We start from the raw sequence: 18,134 nt of genomic DNA, 5'->3' as shown, positions 1-18,134 counted from the left end.
CATGAGTGGAAATCTTTTCCCAGCCCTAACCTCTAGTCGCCAAAAAGGCCCAGGCAATTCCCTCTGTTTTGCCCAAGCCAGCCTGAATCTGGTTGGGGCCATTCTGCTCTTCCTGGGAGTCTCTATGTGAATAATGAACTTTCTTTCTCACTTGATGTGTGGAGTATCATCAACACTGACATCTAAACAGGTGACCAAAACTACACATATGATGCAGAAAGTAATATAATTAAAAAAAATCAATTTTAAGGTCAGTTTGAAATATGAGACAAAAATGTAACATTGAACACTTGTAATCATGTATATTATTCAAACTGAGTTCTTGACACAAAGAATGGATACATTTCTTTAAAACATGACACTGGGGCAGAAGCTGAGAGGGACAAATGTACACATAGTCCCACAAAATAAAATTTCATAATTATTGTATTAAATAATTGTTTGGGTTATAAATTTTCTAATAGTAGTATCTTATATATTAAATTTCCACATGAGAAATACTGACATATTATGGTGTCTCTCTTTCCTTCCTCCTGATCCTCTCACTAAATAAGTGTTTCCTAAGAAACCTCTTAATCTATTATTTTGTCTTTGTATGAAAGCTTCAGAAGAATAAATATATTCAGGTTCCTGCATCCTAGCCAAACCATGAATTAATAAATTGGCAGGATGAGAATCATGTTCAATAACCTCCCTTGGATTTATACCTGTCAGCTCTCTACATAGATAAGGCTGGAAGATTTTGGCAACAGCTTGAAGCTAGATTAGACTTATTCATTTTTCAGTTGAAAAGTCTTTCTCTGCCAATATATTCAATACATTTAATTCTCAAGTACTTTTGTTGATAACAGCCAAAATTCTCATTAAAATTTTCCTTGGCAAAGAAGACACAACATTACGATGGTTTGAAATCCCCACCAAAACTCATCTTGAAATGTAATTGCCATTGTAATGGTATTAAGAAGTAGAAACTTTAAGAGATGATTGAGGTCATGAGAGTTCTGCCTTCATGAATGGAATAATGCTGTTATTGCAGTAGTGGGCTAATTGTCACAAGAGTTTGGTCCCCTTTTTGTCTCTGTCTCATGCACTTGCTTGCCAAGTGGTGTCCTTTCACCTAGGATAACCCTTATCAGATGCCAGCCCCGAGCCCTTGGATGTCCCAGTTCCAGAACTGTGTGCCAAATAAATTTCTGTTCTTAATAAATTACAAAGTCTACCGTATTCTAGCAGCAGAAACAAATCAAGAGAGAAAACTGGTACCAATCAGTGGAGCTGTTGCTATAATACATACTTGAATATGTGGAAGTGACTTTGGAACTGCATAAAGGTAGGGGCTTGAAGAATTTGAAGGATCGGACTAGGAATAAAAAATTGTACTGCTGTGAGTAGAGCTTTAAGGGCAATTCTAGTGAAGGCTTGGAAGAGAGAGCTGTAGAGAAAGTCTGAATCTTCTTAAGAGTTTATTTAATTTGTTGTGACCAGAATACTCATAAAAATCTGGAGAGTAAAGGATATTCTGATGAGGTCTCAGACAAAAATGAGGAACAGGGTATTGGAAACTGGATTGAAAGCCATCCTTGCTGCAACGTAACAAACACCCTGACTGAATTGTGGCCATATTCTAAGACTTTGTAGAATGCAGAACTTAGGGGGAATGAACTAGAGTATCTGGTTGAAGAAATTTCTAAACAGCAGCGCATTCAGGCTTCTGCCTGGTTACTTTTACCTGTGTGTAGTAAGATCTGAGAGAAAGAAATGACTTAAAGATAGATTTTATATTTAAGAGAGAAGCAGACAAAACATTTGAAAAACTTACAGGCTGGCTATGTAAAGAGTGGAAACGTATGTTCAGGGCTAGGTGCGGTGGCTCACACCTGTAATTCCAGCACTTTGTGAGGCCAAGGCAGGCAGATCATGAGGTCAGGAGATCGAGACCAGTCTGGCCAACATAGTGAAACCCTGTTTCTACTGAAAATACAAAACAAATTAGCCAGGTGTGGTGGCACGTGGCTGTATTCCCAGCTACTCAGGAGGCTGGGGCAGGAGAATTGCCTGAACTCAGCAGGCGGAGGCTTCAATAAGCCAAGATCACACCACTGCACTCCAGCCTGGGCGACAAAGTGAGACTCTCAGGAGAGAATGCCAAGGGTGCAGTCAAGTAGTGTTTGCTAAAGATATTAATATGGCTACAAAGGAGCGATGTGCTATTTATCAGGACAATAGGAGAAAGATTTAAAAGGAATTTAAAAGGAATTTCAAAAATCTCTGAAGCTGCTGCTGCCCTCACAGGCTCTAGGAAGGCAAAATGATTTCAGGGGATATGCCCAAGGCACTCATCATAGGTTCCCTGTCCAGGGTCACCTAGCAACTCTTCTCCCCACATTCCAGTGTAACATTCTTCAGTTGCACCAGTTATGGCTCAAGTGGACTCAGGTGAAGCTTGGGCTGTCACTCTGTAGAGTGCAAATGGTAAGCTGTGGCAGCATCAATATGGTGTTATACCTTCAGGCATACAGAGTGTGAGAACTGTGGCTATGGGTTCCTGCACCAAGATTTCCAAGGATGTCACAAAAAGCATGAAGACCTAGGCAGAGACTTGTCTCCAAAGTGAAACCACCACAGAGAGCCTCTACTAAGACAATGTTGAGTAAAAATGTGGGGTTGGACTTGCCACAAAGCATTTCCATTAGGGCAATGACTACTGGAGCCATGGAAGTGGGACCATCCCTAAGACCACAGAACTGTAGGACTAAAACAGTGTGTCACTCCAACCTGTGAGAGCTGCAGAAGCTGAGTTCATCAAAGCCTTGGGAACAGGGTTGCCTGAGGCCTTGCAGGCCCAATCCCTGTCCTAGTGGATCCAGAAATTAGGACATGGAATAAAAGGATATTGTTTCTCGGCTTTATGACTTAATGTTATTTTTTGTGTTGGGTTTTAGACTTACTTAGGACCAGTTATCGTTCTTTTCTTGCCTATTTCTCTGTTTTGGAATAGAAATGTCTATCCTATGACTGTCCCACCACTGCATTTTGGAAGTAGATAATCAGTTTTGAATTCATAGTTTCACAGCTGGAAGAAATTTGCGTCATGATGAATCATGTGAGTCTCACCCATATCTGATTTAAATGAGACTTTGAAATTTGGACTTTTGAGTTAATGCTGAAACAAGTTAAAACTTTTGGAACTATAGGGATAAAATGAATATATTTTATATGTAAGAAGGATATGAGTTTTGGGGGTCCAGGGATGGAGTACTGTGATTTTAGTGTCCCCTCCTAAACTCACATTGAAACTTATTTGCTACTGTTATGGTATTAAGGATAGGGACATTGAGGTGATTAGGTTATGAGGATGCCACCTCATGAATAGATTAATGTCCAATAATGGGAGTGGATTAGTTATTCAGGAAGTCTTGGCCCCCCTTTTCGCTCTATCTTGTGCAGCTGCTCACCATGTGATGCCCTTCTGCCATGAGATGACCCTCTCCAGATGTGGGTGCCACAGTCTTGGACTTCCCAGTCTTGAGAACCATGTGGAAAAAACTTCTGTTTTTATACATTTCCCAATTTGTGGTAAACAGTTAGAACAGCAGAAAAGGGACTGATACAAATACCAAGAGAAAGATTCAGGCTCTTCTCTATTTAAAATATTTATTTCCTCTACTTCTAGTTTTTGTACTCCTAGCTTACTTCTAATATTATTTTTTTATATTTTACTCTGACTTTTTAAGGTCATTTATATTTCATTTGACTAGCTATTTTTCTTTTGTTTTCCGGGAAGAAAGGAAAATACATGCAAAAGAAAAAGGATGGATAAAATAAAAAACATAAGCTTCCAAATGTCTGTCTCCTTTGTGTAAAGGGTATGGGAGAATTTGTTTGTTTTATTAATCATTTCATTTTAAATCCAAGAGGCTGTGCAAGACAAATGGAAAATGTCAGGAAGGATGACATGACAAAGAGTCTAATAAACTACAGAATGCTTATACCACTGAGAGGAGCTAAACAACATAAATTGCCTTCTGGGAATGGAACAGGTAGCTAAGCCAAACAGATTCACAGCTGGGATAAGCAACACATTGACAGTGAAGAAGAATAATGCAATCAGTTACCCCAAATAGTTCAGAAATGCTGCAACATGTTATCTACTTATGAATCCTATCCTTATCATGAGATAAATTAAAGACCATCACGTTCAATCTCTTACCATGTATATTATCTAACTGGAAAAGTGCTAATTGAGTCTACTGTTTTTTGTTTTTTTTTTTTTAGTGGATGATGTATGTTTTTTAAAAGCCTTTTGTACTTCGTGACAGGCACCAAAATAATTTCAGTATCTCTAATGCTAGTGACAGTCAAGTCAGTATATCTCAACCACACATTTTTTACTCGCATAAAATTCCCTTATGAATAAATAAGGAAGCCTCCCCTTTGTATATGTTGATGACTTTCTTACCTTTTTCCTTTTTCAATATTTTATTTCCCCATTACACTGTTTTGTGCTTTGAATTGGCAGAAATATTAGAGAGGAAACCCTTTTTCTAAAATATATCAAATAATTATTTACCCTACCCTTTTTACATGAAAATTAAGAAGTTACCTTCTTGATGGTCTCCAACATGGAGCGCCCACCCTGCCATGGCTTTGAGTTCTTTCTGATACATGACAGACTTGCCATGCTGTGCCACTTTCGGTCTTCCAGCTTCTTATGAAAGGCATTAGCAAGCAGAAGCACCGTGTCATATATGTAAAGGTTGGAAATCTGAAAAGACATTAGAAAGTGATCATTAGAATCATTGACACCAGTCATCAAGAATAAGGAAAAAAAAAATTGTCTCAGCTGCTTCTGTTCATGTCATAGATGGCTGGTTTACTGAGTTATTAAGCAGAAGGTTTCTTTTGTCATTTCCTGGGCAATTTTGTCGTTGAGAATGAAGTCTTGTCTGATTGTATGCCTCAATTGCTTTTTCAGCTTATTTTGGTGTGAAAGAGAAGATTAAAAAAAGAAAGAAAGAAATTTTGACAGAGATAAGGCTGTTAGTGTTAGACCTGAGAAAATTATTGGCCCTTATTTCTCTCTGAGGAGGTAAGAATCTAAGGGTTTAAGATTGGAAGGACAAACTGAATAATACATTTTCTGGATATGTTAAGGTTTTGCATTCTAGTTATTCAGATGGAAAAATATCAACTTGATCTCATATATGAGTGTCATAGGTACATAAAAAGGAAGCAGTCAACTGTGTGTATGTTTGTGTATATGGAGATTCTGTAAGGAAATAATGAAAGAACAGGACCATTTATAAATATTATTGTGATCAAGGATCTATACAAAATTATACAGGTATACACATGCATTGCAATTCATTGATTTCACAAATATCATAAACTATTAACTGTTTGTGAATGTGTGTTTACATTAACACTTGCTTCTTCTAAGGCAACCATGTTATTAGCTTCTTTCTACAGATTGAAAAACAAATTATAGCCATTTTTTTTTTTGCTAAGGTTAACTGCATTCTTACAATTAAGTTTTGCCAGAGATACTATTTATACTGTCGATTAACCATCAAAGCTGCTTATTTTTCGAAGAAGTTAAAAATTATTCAGAAAACGTAATACCAAAAGGAATCCTTGGTCAATAAAAGCTGCTTAATGTTATATTTCCTCTGAAGGAAAAACTCAATATAAAATTTAAAAAATGAGGAATCAATGTAGTGATGAAAATTAATTCCATCTTAAAGCATTTGTGTTTTTCAGATTTTTAGAAGGATATTGTTATCACGGTTTTTCCTAAAAACACACGGGAGAGTATATGGATGGTCCTCGGGGTATATTTAATCATGGAGGAAATTTTTAAAGTAGTCTACCCGCATCACAGGATGGTACTAAGCTCTGGCTATTGAGATAATTAGAGTCTGATGCTATTCAGAGTTTTTAATAAGAAATTCCTAACAGCGCCTTGTGAGTTTTTTTTTACATACCATGTAAATCTTCAATCATTTGTGTTTGTGAAGTATCATTTTATATATATAATACTTACAGGCCTTTTTTGAAGAGACATTGCACACTCAATGCATTATGTGCAATGCAAGTTTGTCTTTCATAAGGACATATTAGGACTGACTATTTTCACTCCCCATCCCAGCCACTCCCCATTTTGCCCAATAATTACTAGATAGACTACAAAGGAATGGCTGAAATCTGCTATACAGCTAAATCTAGTCCATGAATCAACATCCAGGTTGGAATTAGGCAGTAAAGACCCAACAGGAAAATATATAAATTACATGAAGGACACACATCCAGGGAAATCAAAATAACACACAACCGTCTGCCCTTTCCTAACCTCTCCTGGTTCTACTGCCTGAAACTTACTTCCTCTTCCTTCTCTAGCTTTATTTTACTCTTCCCTTTGGTGAACATGTATTTAAGATTGTTGGGGAAGCATCCCTTGCTATCTCCTCACCTTTCTCCAACTAGTTAACATTTCTCAATATTTAGTTCAAAGACCACCTCTTTTTATCTACTGGAACACACAGTGCATAAGCCTTTGAAACATATCAGAATACTAAATCTTTTTTAAAATCTACCTTTTCCACAAAAAATAAATTCCTCCTAGATAGGGACTCATACTGTATATCTTTTCTCTTCCATTTTTCCCTATAATTTATTTCTCTTAGACTTAGCCTAAAGCCTAGCACATATTTGGTTTTTGATAAACACTTGTCAAGTAAAAGAAGACAAAGGATGGAGAGAGGAGAAAAAACGAAAGTCAATTTTAAAGCTAAGTGTGTTTGACGGAAGTTGAGACATGAAAATTCTGGTAACCTGGGTTTTATCCAAACCTGAGACTGCTGAGGCACGTTCTCTTTTGCAGACCCCGAGGCATGTATTTTGAGCATCTATGCTAGTCTTAAAGGTGAGTACTTTGTACCTATTACGTGACAGGCGTTTTCAGTAAATGACTATGTCTCCTCATTTGTCCACATTCCAAACTGCAGGATCAAGAAGTGGTGGTAATGTTCTCCGAGCTTTTCATTACCCCTCCTAATCTGACACTTTTTGACTGCAGGCCAGTGCCCATTCTTCGAGCTTCACATTCTTTCCTATGCTACACTTTATCGCTTTTTTCTGTCATCATTAACTGAGATTTTGGTCATTTTTTTATTTGTAAGGCCTTTGACCCCTCCTTCACAATAATACCAAACTATCTCTCAGCATTTTAAAAGGTCACTTCAATTCCTATACAGACGATCTTCACTTCTACTTAGGCCTCGACCAACACAAATGACCATTTACTGACTGGACAGAAACATGCACCACCTCTAAAATCATAGACTCTAGTATGTCACATATAACCAATCATTCCTCCCTACCTTATTGGCACTACATTTGTCCTTTGACATCACCAAACCTCCACACTCACCTCCTCTACATGACAAACTTTCAATATTTGACACCATCTATGGCTTGCTTTCAAATATCTTTCTTTTAGTTTTCATCACCTGGTATAGTTTCTAGGCTGATCATCTTAGTTCTCATTTTCCTCTTGTGTTTCAACGTTTCTGTTAAAAATTTAGTATCCAGAATTGACACATTATTACAGATGTGATCTGACTAGGAGAGAATAGTGTAAGACATTAGATCTCTTTATCTTAGCAAAATTCTTTTGACATAGAGACCACAACTATATTAAAATGGTTATTGCAAATATGATTTGTGCAATACACACACCGAATTTACCTTCAACTTAAGGAATCTGAACAATTGTCAAACCAGGATTCTTCCATCTAGGCTTCATGTAATTGATTTTGAACTTATACTTTATCTGTGCTGTTTCAAATTTAGGCTTATTATTTAGTCAACACTAACAACTTGGAACTTGATTATCTAGTACAACATAAACTTTCTCTTCTAGCTTTATGCCATTTACAAATTTGATAGGCATGTTTTATTCATTTTCATTCATGCAGTGATAGACATTTAAAAAATATTAGGTCCAAGAATAGAATCTTGTGAATGACCATAGACAGTTCCTTGCATTTCAGGAATAGAATATTTATCAGTGCAGTTTGAATATTCATCTGGTTCTACAATCCTCAAACTCAGGACAAAGGAACTCTGGTGGTAGGTTGTGGATATCAGGAAGTGCTCGAAGCCACAGAATACATCTAAGGCATATTCTAGTCATATCAATATTGTTTGAAGATTTGATTGATTCATTTAGATATTAATATTAATTTTGTTTGAAGATTTGGAGAAAAACAACTAAATAGTTCAATTGGCAAATCATTTGGAGTATTACTTTTAATTATATATACACAAATGTTATAATGTTATAACTTCTGAAGGTAATAATAAGACTTAAATATTTTTGAGCTTTATTTTGCTTTCTATCTCAGGCCAGAGTGTTCACTATCTTCTGCCTTTAGGAGCCCGTCAGTGAAAATGTTTGAATGTCATCATTCTATCAAGACTTTTCAATATCTTTCCTAACGATTTCAGGCAAAAATTTGTCAAACACAATGCAAAAAATCAATAAGCAACACATAGCTTTATGACGTTCTCCCAATCTAAAAAACAAACAAACAAACAAACAAAACTATAAATAAGGGCTTAGTTTGGCAGTGCTTGTTTTTAAGGAAGCCCTGTTGTTTTTTGTTTTTTTTTTTCTTTTTTTTTTTTTTTTTTCTTTTTTTTTTTTTTTAATTATACTTTAAGTTCTAGGGTACATATGCACAACGTGCAGGTTTCTTACATATGTATACTTGTGCCATGTTGGTGTGCTGCACCCATCAACTCATCAGCACCCGTCAACTCGTCATTTACATCAGGTCCATCAGTGACAGACTGGATTAAGAAAATGTGGCACATATACACCATGGAATACTATGCAGCCATAAAAAAGGATGAGTTTGTGTCCTTTGTAGGGCATGGATGCAGCTGGAAACTATCATTCTCAGCAAACTATTGCAAGAACAGAAAACCAAACACCGCATGTCCTCACTCATAGGTGGGAATTGAACAATGAGATCACTTGGATTCGGGAAGGGGAACATCACACACCGATGGCACTGGGAGCCCTGTTGTCTTATCTGAAGTATTCCAAACCATTGATTTAGTAATATATTCTACAGTTTATCTAAATAGTAACATTTAATATGCTAAACTCCATGAGGATCTTTTTTCCTTCCTTTCAACAATTGGGACAATACACCTATCTCCTGTACCTTGGTCTTCTTCTTAAGGGTTTCTCCAGTATTTTTGAGCTATCATATTTTGATCATTCCTGCTGACTGATTGGTACTCTGAGCAACTATTTGGCAAGCCTAATTCAAAGCAGTGGGTCTACTCTTACTATCTCCCTGTTCCTTCTAAACCAGTGGATTACTTTCTTTTAATGAATTTTACTCTAACCTTCCCAATTTGAAGACAATTTTTCTTAGATGGGGAAAGCAGGAGCAAAAGTGTTGGAATGTTTCTGTTTTCTCTCCATTAGCAGCCAAACTAATATTAGTTCCATCAAGCAGTAAATGGATCACTTCCTTCTTGTTACATATGTTGCTAAAAATACCATTTTCTAGCTAAAAGGTGTTATTTTATATTTATTTTGCAACTTCAGCTAATCCTGGGTTTCAGCCTTTGGGTGCTAATTAAAAAGTTTGTGAAATGTATTTTCTGCTTTTTTCTGAATTTTACTTCTCTGTCTATGTATATTAAAATCAGCAACAGTCCGGAGATCAAATTCTATCACACATAAGTGGGGTGCTAACATGTAACAAATCCTCAAAGCAAAAGTAGTTTTCTTGTTTTCTTCCATCTGTGGGTTGGACAGGACCAAGATGAAGGTATGAGTCAGGAGGAAGTTGGTGCTTCCCCATACAGCTTTGTTGTTTCAGGTAAGATTAGGAATATAGACATAAATAAAATATTAGTTCACAGATATTAAAGTTCTCATCAACTGAAATGGAAAGATTATGTTGTTAGGCAAATATGCTATAAAATAATTTCTGCTGTCCCTAAATGATACAGTCAATAATTTTTCTTAAGTTTGTATTTCATTTCCTGATACTTCTTTTGACAAAACCAAATTTTAATATTTTATAATTTTCTAAATCAAAAGTTATTTCATTTATTTTTTTATATTTAGAATTCTATCATTTTCACATCAATTATATCCATGACCAGTTAAAATGCAAACATGGGACATTATAAGCATATTGATATGGTTGGACTGTGTCCCCATCCAAATCTCATCTTGAAGTGTAGTTCCCATAATTCCAACGTATCATAAGAGGGACCTGGTGGGAGGTAATTGAATCATGGGGGCGATTATCTGCTTGCTATTCTCATGAAAGTAGTGAGTTTTCCCGAGATCTGATGGTTTTATAAGCGTCTTTTCCCCCTTTTGCTCAGCCCTTCTCTTTCCTGCTGCCATGTGAGGAAGGACGTGTTTGCTTCCCCTTTTGCCATGAATGTAAGTTTCCTGAGGCTTCCCTGCCCCGAGGACTGTGAGCCAATTAAACCTCTTCCCTGTACTTCATGGCAGTGTGAAAATGAAATAATACACATATAGATAAGGGTGGAACTGAAATTTAAAGTGACATCATTAAGGCTTCAGAGGATTTACTTTGACTATTGCCATCTCCTTAATTACATTCAAACATATATATTCACACAGATCCAAAGCACTGTGGTAATTATGATGGAGGAAATGGTAGAGAAGCACGTTATGGGTACTTATGATGCTGGGTTCTTGAAGGGACATATTTATTTTGAGATAGGGACTCACTTTGAAACCCAAGCTGGAATGCAGTAGCACAATCTTGGCTCACTGCAGCCTCTTCCTCTAGGACTCAGGTGATTCTCCCACCTTAGCCTCCTGAGTAGCTAGGACTACAGGTGGGTACCACCATACCTGGCTAATGTATTTATTTATTTTTAATTTTTTAATTTTTAATTTTTTTTTTTTTTTTTTTACAGAGATGGGTTTTGCCATGCTGGCCAGGCTGGTCTCAAACTTCTGGGTTCAAATGATTCTCCACCTTGGCCTCCCAGATTGCTGGGATTGCAGGTGTAGCCACTGTACCTGGTCATGGAAAGAAGCTATTCTAAAGGAGCTTAAAATGTAGTAGGGAACAGAAAGTTACAGCTCAATGATCCTAGAGCCAATCTGTGCACTATAATGATAATAATTGGAAGAAATGTTTGGATAAATGGCAAGTCCTTTTTTAAAAATTCAAAGGTGACTAAGGATAGGGAGGTTGTGGGGTTATTTTTCAGAGTAGTTTTGCAAAATCACCTTATTTATCTAGCATTATTAGAGAGTAACTAATTTTCCTAGGCTTATATTTCCAAACTGTTAAAACTGAAAATCTCGAAGTACTAAAATGCAATCTACTCATCTGACAAAGGGCTAATATCTAATAATACAAAGCACTCAATCAAATTTACGAGAAAAAAACAAACAAACCCATCAAAAAGTGGGCAAAGGATATGAACAGACACTTCTCAAAAGAAGACATTCATATAGCCAACAGACACATGAAAATAAGCTCATCATCACTCACCATCAGAGAAATGCAAATCAAAACCACAATGAGATACCATCTCACACCAGTTAGAATGGTAATCATTAAAAAATCAGGAAACAACAGGTGCTGGGGAGGTGGAGAAATAGAAACACTTTCACACTATTGGTGGTAGTGTAAATTAGTTCAACCACCATGGAAGTCAGTGTGGCGATTCCTCAAGGATCTAGAACTAGAAATACCATTTGATCCAGCCATCCCATTTCTGGGGATATACCCAAAGGATTATAAATCACACTGCTATAAAGACACATGCACACGTATGTTTATTGCAGCACTATTCACAATAGCAAAGACTTGGAATCAACCCAAATGTCCATCAGTGACAGACTGGATTAAGAAAATGTGGCACATATACACCATGGAATACTATGCAGCCATAAAAAAGGATGAGTTAACGTCCTTTGTAGGGACATGGATGTAGCTGGAAACCATCATCCTCAGCAAACTATCGCAAGAACAGAAAACCAAACACTGCATGTTCTCACTCATAGGTGGTAATTGAACAATGAGATCACTTGGACTCTGGAAGGGGAACATCACACACCAGGGCCTATTATGGGGAGGGTGGAGTGGGGAGGGATAGCATTAGGAGATATACCTAATGTAAATGACGATTTAATGGGTGCAGCACACCAACATGGCACATGTATACATATGTAACAAACCTGCACGCTGTGCGCATGTACCCTCGAACTTAAAGTATAATAATAATAATGATAAAAATGTTTCCTATAGTAAATATTTTAAAGAACAAGTTTCTAAAATATATTAGGTTTTGTTGACTTCTAAAATTGATGATACCTTTAATATTTGCTGATATCTCAGGGTTATTGTTTAAATATTAACTTATATGCTAGCATTATACTGCAGTAATACCTTTAGGAGTTGTTTTATGGCACAGATTTGTTTTTGCAGGAAGAGTCCTATGCTGACAGGATATATGAGTTAGTTTATCTGATTGATTTTTTCTCCTGTCTCTTGCCTTGAGAGGGCTCCTTAAGGCTCGGTGCTGTTGTCCTGTGTGCTTGCTTTGTATAACAGCCCCTCCAGATTGACATATTGAGATCTCCAGTGCAAAGTGAAAACAAATCAGAGAGGCTTTTCCTTAAGAAAAAGAAATAGGCTTCAAGTAAGTATTTAAAGGGCATTCTTATGAGTAAGCTACAGGGACTTGGTGTTCTCTGTTTTGCTGTTCAGACATTTTATTTATACCTTTCAAATTCTTTGTTGTATTCTGGATGCTGAAGGTTTCAGCTATATCCTCTTGGAGTTGGATGTGACCATAAAATGCTAGAGCACATTTTTCATATTTTTTTTTTTTTTGGTTGGAGTTATTCAAACTGGAGATCAATCTTTTTAAAAAAGAATAAGTATCTATGTCCTTCTTATGCCAGGAAAGTCAAATACATTTATTAGTTTAATAATTTGGAGTTTGGAATCAGTAGTTCCAACTACAAATTCTCCTATGAGAAATATTATGGACCTACTTGTTTAGAAGAAAATAACCTTTACTTATGATATTTTTTATTAAACAAGTAGAAATTTTTCTATAGTGAGATCAGAAGGAACAAAGACACAAATTCTTAGCACTTTCTCCCCATCAGACTTATGAAATTGCTGGAGGAGGAGAATTGTTCAGAAATAACACATACAATTCTGAATCCAATGCAACTCATAAAGCTCTCCTTGCAATTGCCCAACAAAGCACCCTGGAAGAAATACTCTGTCATTTATAATATACCTCCATATTCTGAGCAAATGGATCCTTTGGATCACACAATGTTGAAGATATTCGATGGTTGCCACGGAAACACCGCTGACTTATATTCTGGGGAACTGGAAATGTCTGCCGAATAATTGTTAACCTTCCAATTGACCTTCTCACAAGTTCCTGTACATCCACATCGTTTATTTCCTATAAGATAAGAGGTGGAAGAATTAGAGATACTTTAATACAGTAACAAAACACAAATCTACTGAGTTGTTATCTGTAAATGTTAGGGATTCTGTTACTGTAATATATTGCCTTAACGCTTAGCGAAGAAAGCAACATATTTTTGTTAAAATGATCTATTCATTTGTAGTTGCTTTCTGTGCTTTAAATTATATACATTAGGGCCTAACAGTTCTAATGAAGCAATTGACTTACATACGGTTATTAATAATAAGTTTATAATTTATAATGTTGAACATTTTAGAAACATATAGGTGTGGTCGAAACATTCAAAAAGGTCACAAAGTAAGTTGCTATTATAGTTTATTATTAATTAATGGATTTCAATTACTTATTACTTTGAGTATCTAGGAAGGTATTTGCCATGTAAGAGTTATACACATGCACATACACACACATACATATGCACACATACACACACACATAATTAGCAATGAAAAATGTGGCTTTTAACCGAGGCAAGTAGAGCAAGAGGATATATAAGGAGTTTTTCTAATAATTTATTAGAATTATTGATGTTAACGCATATGTTTCTCTTGGTAAGAAGTAGATGAAAACTTCTGTTGCTTAATACAGTCTGAATTAGGATGAGATGAGAAACCCAGTGCTCTTTATCTAAATGAATTTTATCTAAATAAATTTTATCTATTCTAAATGGAATTAGGATAAAAGTGATCAATATAAATTTTCATTTTAAGGTAGTCTTTACTAGAGAAGTTTCTGCTTAATAGTGTTTATTTGAAACCTTTTAATCCAATGAAGACTTTGTAAATAACATACTATTGGTTTCAGTCAGTTCTTATGGCAACATAACTAAAAGATTAGACACAAAATAAGTTTTGGGTTGCAATGAGCATTTCCAAGGTTTGATCTAAGAAATTATAACAGAACAATGAAATAAAAGAGATAATTCATAGGTGTAAATTTTATTTCCTTACCAGATCAATTATATATTGTTCTTTCTTGTAGCATATGTTAGATTCAAAAATCACCCTTTATATATGCTCTTTATGAAGTATAAATTGTTCTGAAAATAAAATAATGCCTGCCATCAGCTATATCTAGTGCAATATCCTGGATTTCTGGGCATTTAATCAATCCTTAGTGTTCCGTAAAAATGGTTTTTCTCAATTTAAAATGCCATCCTTTTCCTTTAGTCTGTGTCATTTCAGTGGCCACCAAAAACTTTGTCTGGCAAGGAGCAGGCTGCTTTTAAATTCTATGTAATGTACTCACAAAGTAGGATTAAATGGTATCCTGTCAACTCCATTTGAAGCCCTGATTTTAACCAGACATCTTTTAAAGTTAATTAATATTAATATTGCTATTCAATGTCTTTCAATTTTTAAAATTACAAATGATAAAGACAGGAACTTTCATTTGAAAGGCAGTGGAAAATTGTACCACTTTTCTCATAATATTAACTAAGTTGTTTTATGTATATGGCACTTTTTGCTTTAGCAATGCTAAGATTTATCAACATTTTATCAAACAATACTATATCTACACCACTCACAATGAATGACAAATCAGCATATTGGATAAAAATTTACATTTAATAAATATCTACTATATGTTAAGCAAAATACTAATTACTTTATTATCCCATTTTCTGCTAACAGATGATACTCTCAATCGGATGCTATTTATTCTCAGTTTATAAACAAAGATTCAGGAAGACTTGAAGCTCTTCATTCATAATATTCTATTCATGGAATGAATTTATCAATGTCATCAAAAGAAACAGTCTCTGAAGAAGTTATACAAGTCCATATTTCCTTACAGGAATTATTTAGATTAATATTTATGAATGGTAGAATTTAAAACTGTAAAGATACATTATTTGAGCATTTAATTTCCTGATGATTCTGGAAGGAATGATGTAGTCATCTATCATGAGCCAAAGTCTTTAAGAGGACATTTTTCAAACCCACAAAAAGGGAAAAGGGATGGTTACCTTTCATAGGTTTCCAAAGATGAAGTTCTCAGGTACCTAAACAACTAAAATATATCTGAAGAAATATCTATTTGAATTGAATGTATTTTGCCTATTATTATATGGGGAAGGGAAGAGAAAGTAATTTTCTGGGAAGAAAGAATCTGTCATTCTGAATGAAACTAACAGACAATCTGTCTCAAAAAATTCACTTGCAATTTTAGTCTTGACATGTGATCTCAAAAACAGTTTAACAGTGATATGAAAACTTGATTCGGCAGCTATTTTATATTTACGGAACTTTACATGTGCATTTCAAAAGGGGCATTTCAAGAGTGGCAGATGCAATGTTATATAAACACTGAAAGACAAGTGATCATTTAATCTATAAAGAGATCCATTTAAATGGAAAAAAAATTCCAGAAATAAACTCGTATATTAAAATGTTATGCAGTCTACTAGGATCTATATTATTCTAATGCTCTGAATTTTTAAAAAATGTTTAAACTGTCAGATTTTTAAAAATAATCATGTGAAGAACTAGTTTACCAATAAAGTACTCACTCTCCCAAGCCCACAGAACCACTAAATATCTTAATCTTTTAAAAGATATAGTGTATTCCTGAGCTGTAAGTAATTTAAAGAACCCAAATTATAAAATTATTTTCCTTCTTATATTCTTTATTTTATTGAGTATATTCATAAAAGTAGAATTCACATTGCAATAAAAATGATTAAATATTTTTTAGTGACTTAGCTTTTTCTATTTTACTTATTCAGGCTAAGCAAGCCTTTTTTCCCAAAAGTAATTTACCTAGATATTTGAAAATTATTAAGAATCAAAGTCAATATGTCTGGCAAAATATTCTTATTCACTTTGCTTTAATAATTTAATGTAAGTTGAATCCTGAACTGTGAAAGCCCCAAGGAAGAAAAAAGGAAAGCTAAAATACCTTCTGGGGATACAACCCCATCTAGAAACAGCCATTTCCCAGAAGAAATCTCTTAGGAGAATTGAATCATTCCTGAATCCTTGTAGTATTTCAGCTTTAGGTTTAAATGAATAAGATTATGGGGAAGAAAAGACTCTCAGAATCCATTAGATCAGATGCCAATTCAGATTAAAAATAACTATTTCAGAGGAATAGTTTCCTTTTTCCCATTCTTATATCTCTTAGCATCTAACAAATATTCTGGCTCATACTAGGTATCAATAAATGTTGATAAATGCAAAATTTAATGAATGAATGAATGGTAAGATTTTATTATCTTCTAAAGACTGATACTTGAAATTTTAATTCTAGACACCAGAATGCTTTAAAATGTTAAACAATTCTAAATGAAGCAGATTTTACTATTAAGATTAAGCCCTCTACTATGTGGTGTTTGTTTCTTATTTGTTTATATTTTTCATATTTTAGCAAAGATGACCCTTTGATGCTTCTGTAAAATCTAACATTAATATGTATCAATTATGCAAATGTTAGAAAATGGAACAAATCCAACTGTAGGCTATGTACCAACAGGAAGAGTAGCAGAATGGCAACTTTCTACTTGAAAGCTTAAAAGTGAGCAGTTCAATTCATCATTAAACTAGAAAAAATGAAAAACATCCATTACACATATAGGCTTTTTAAATCTCAAAACAGCAACAAAACCCCCCCAACCGGCTGGGCACGGTGGCTCACACCTGTAATCCTAACACTTTGGTAGGCTGAGGCGGGCAGATCACCCGAGGTCAGGAGTTCGAGACCAGCCTGACCAATATGGTGAAACCGCATTTCTACTAAAAATACAAAAATTAGCCGGGCCTGGTGGCACATGCCCGTAATCCCAGCTACTCGGGAGACTGAGGCAGGAGAATCATTTGAACCCGGGCAGAAGAGCTGGCAGTGAGCCAAGATCGTGCCATTGCATTCCAGCCTGGGTGACAAGAGTGAAACTCTGTCAAAAAACAAAAACAAAAACAAAACAAAACAAAAAAACTCAAACCAACAACTTTCTCCTTAAATGTAGTACTCAGGAGTACTCAGATTAACAGAGAATAATGTCTTAAACTATTCAAATTAAGTAAAAAGCCAGTAGAATCACATCAAGACAACAAAGGTCATATTCTATATTATCAGGCAATAGAAGGGTACATGAAGCATTGTGCTTCTTGCAGATCTGAACAGTGCACATCTTCCTATCTGAATTTCTAACTTTTGTAAAACTTAAATAAAGTGTTAGGCCATCTGCTTTAGGGCCCTGAAGGGATGACAATACTTGCATGGAAAGGCTGCTCTGAGCTGGATCCACTGATTGTGCAAAGAAGATAAATACTATTACCAAGCACTATCATATGATTGATTACACCATATGAGCTAGCACAGCCTCTCATTATTATAGCATACTTAATGCAAATGAAAAAAATATATTGTTTTCAAGTTTCTACATCAATTTCTCTCATGATGCACAATGCCAACTTTGATTTATATTCACTCTTTTAAAAACTATTGATGCAATAAGATTAAATCAATGTCTGCAACCCATTTTAAAATTAGCAACAAAATAATAGCTACACAAACAAAACTAGACAGATTCATGTTCTCCCTGTTCAGCCAAAATGGGCATTTGCATATTTTGAGGGTTTTTTATTATTATATTT

The 18,134-nt window shown here is 35.2% G+C and overlaps 1 protein-coding gene across 1 annotated transcript in view; it reads right to left on the bottom strand.

Moving 5' to 3' along the window:
- Positions 1-18,134, bottom strand: part of LOC105553917 (glutamate receptor ionotropic, delta-2-like) — a gene marked incomplete at its 3' end in the record, with an annotated part of 1,194,618 nt that overhangs the window by 195,830 nt on the left and 980,654 nt on the right. The window contains exons 6-7 of the mRNA XM_012000105.1: positions 13,339-13,512; positions 4,604-4,765 (exon numbers count right to left, since the gene is read on the bottom strand). Coding sequence (XP_011855495.1) covers positions 4,604-4,765; positions 13,339-13,512 — 336 coding nt within the window. The remainder of the gene's footprint in view (positions 1-4,603; positions 4,766-13,338; positions 13,513-18,134) is intronic.

The sequence above is a fragment of the Mandrillus leucophaeus genome, unplaced genomic scaffold, assembly GCF_000951045.1.
Source record: "Mandrillus leucophaeus isolate KB7577 unplaced genomic scaffold, Mleu.le_1.0 Scaffold617, whole genome shotgun sequence".
NCBI lineage: Eukaryota > Metazoa > Chordata > Mammalia > Primates > Cercopithecidae > Mandrillus > Mandrillus leucophaeus.
Note: the sequence above shows the minus strand (reverse complement) of the source record. Positions and strands in the feature narration are given on the sequence as shown.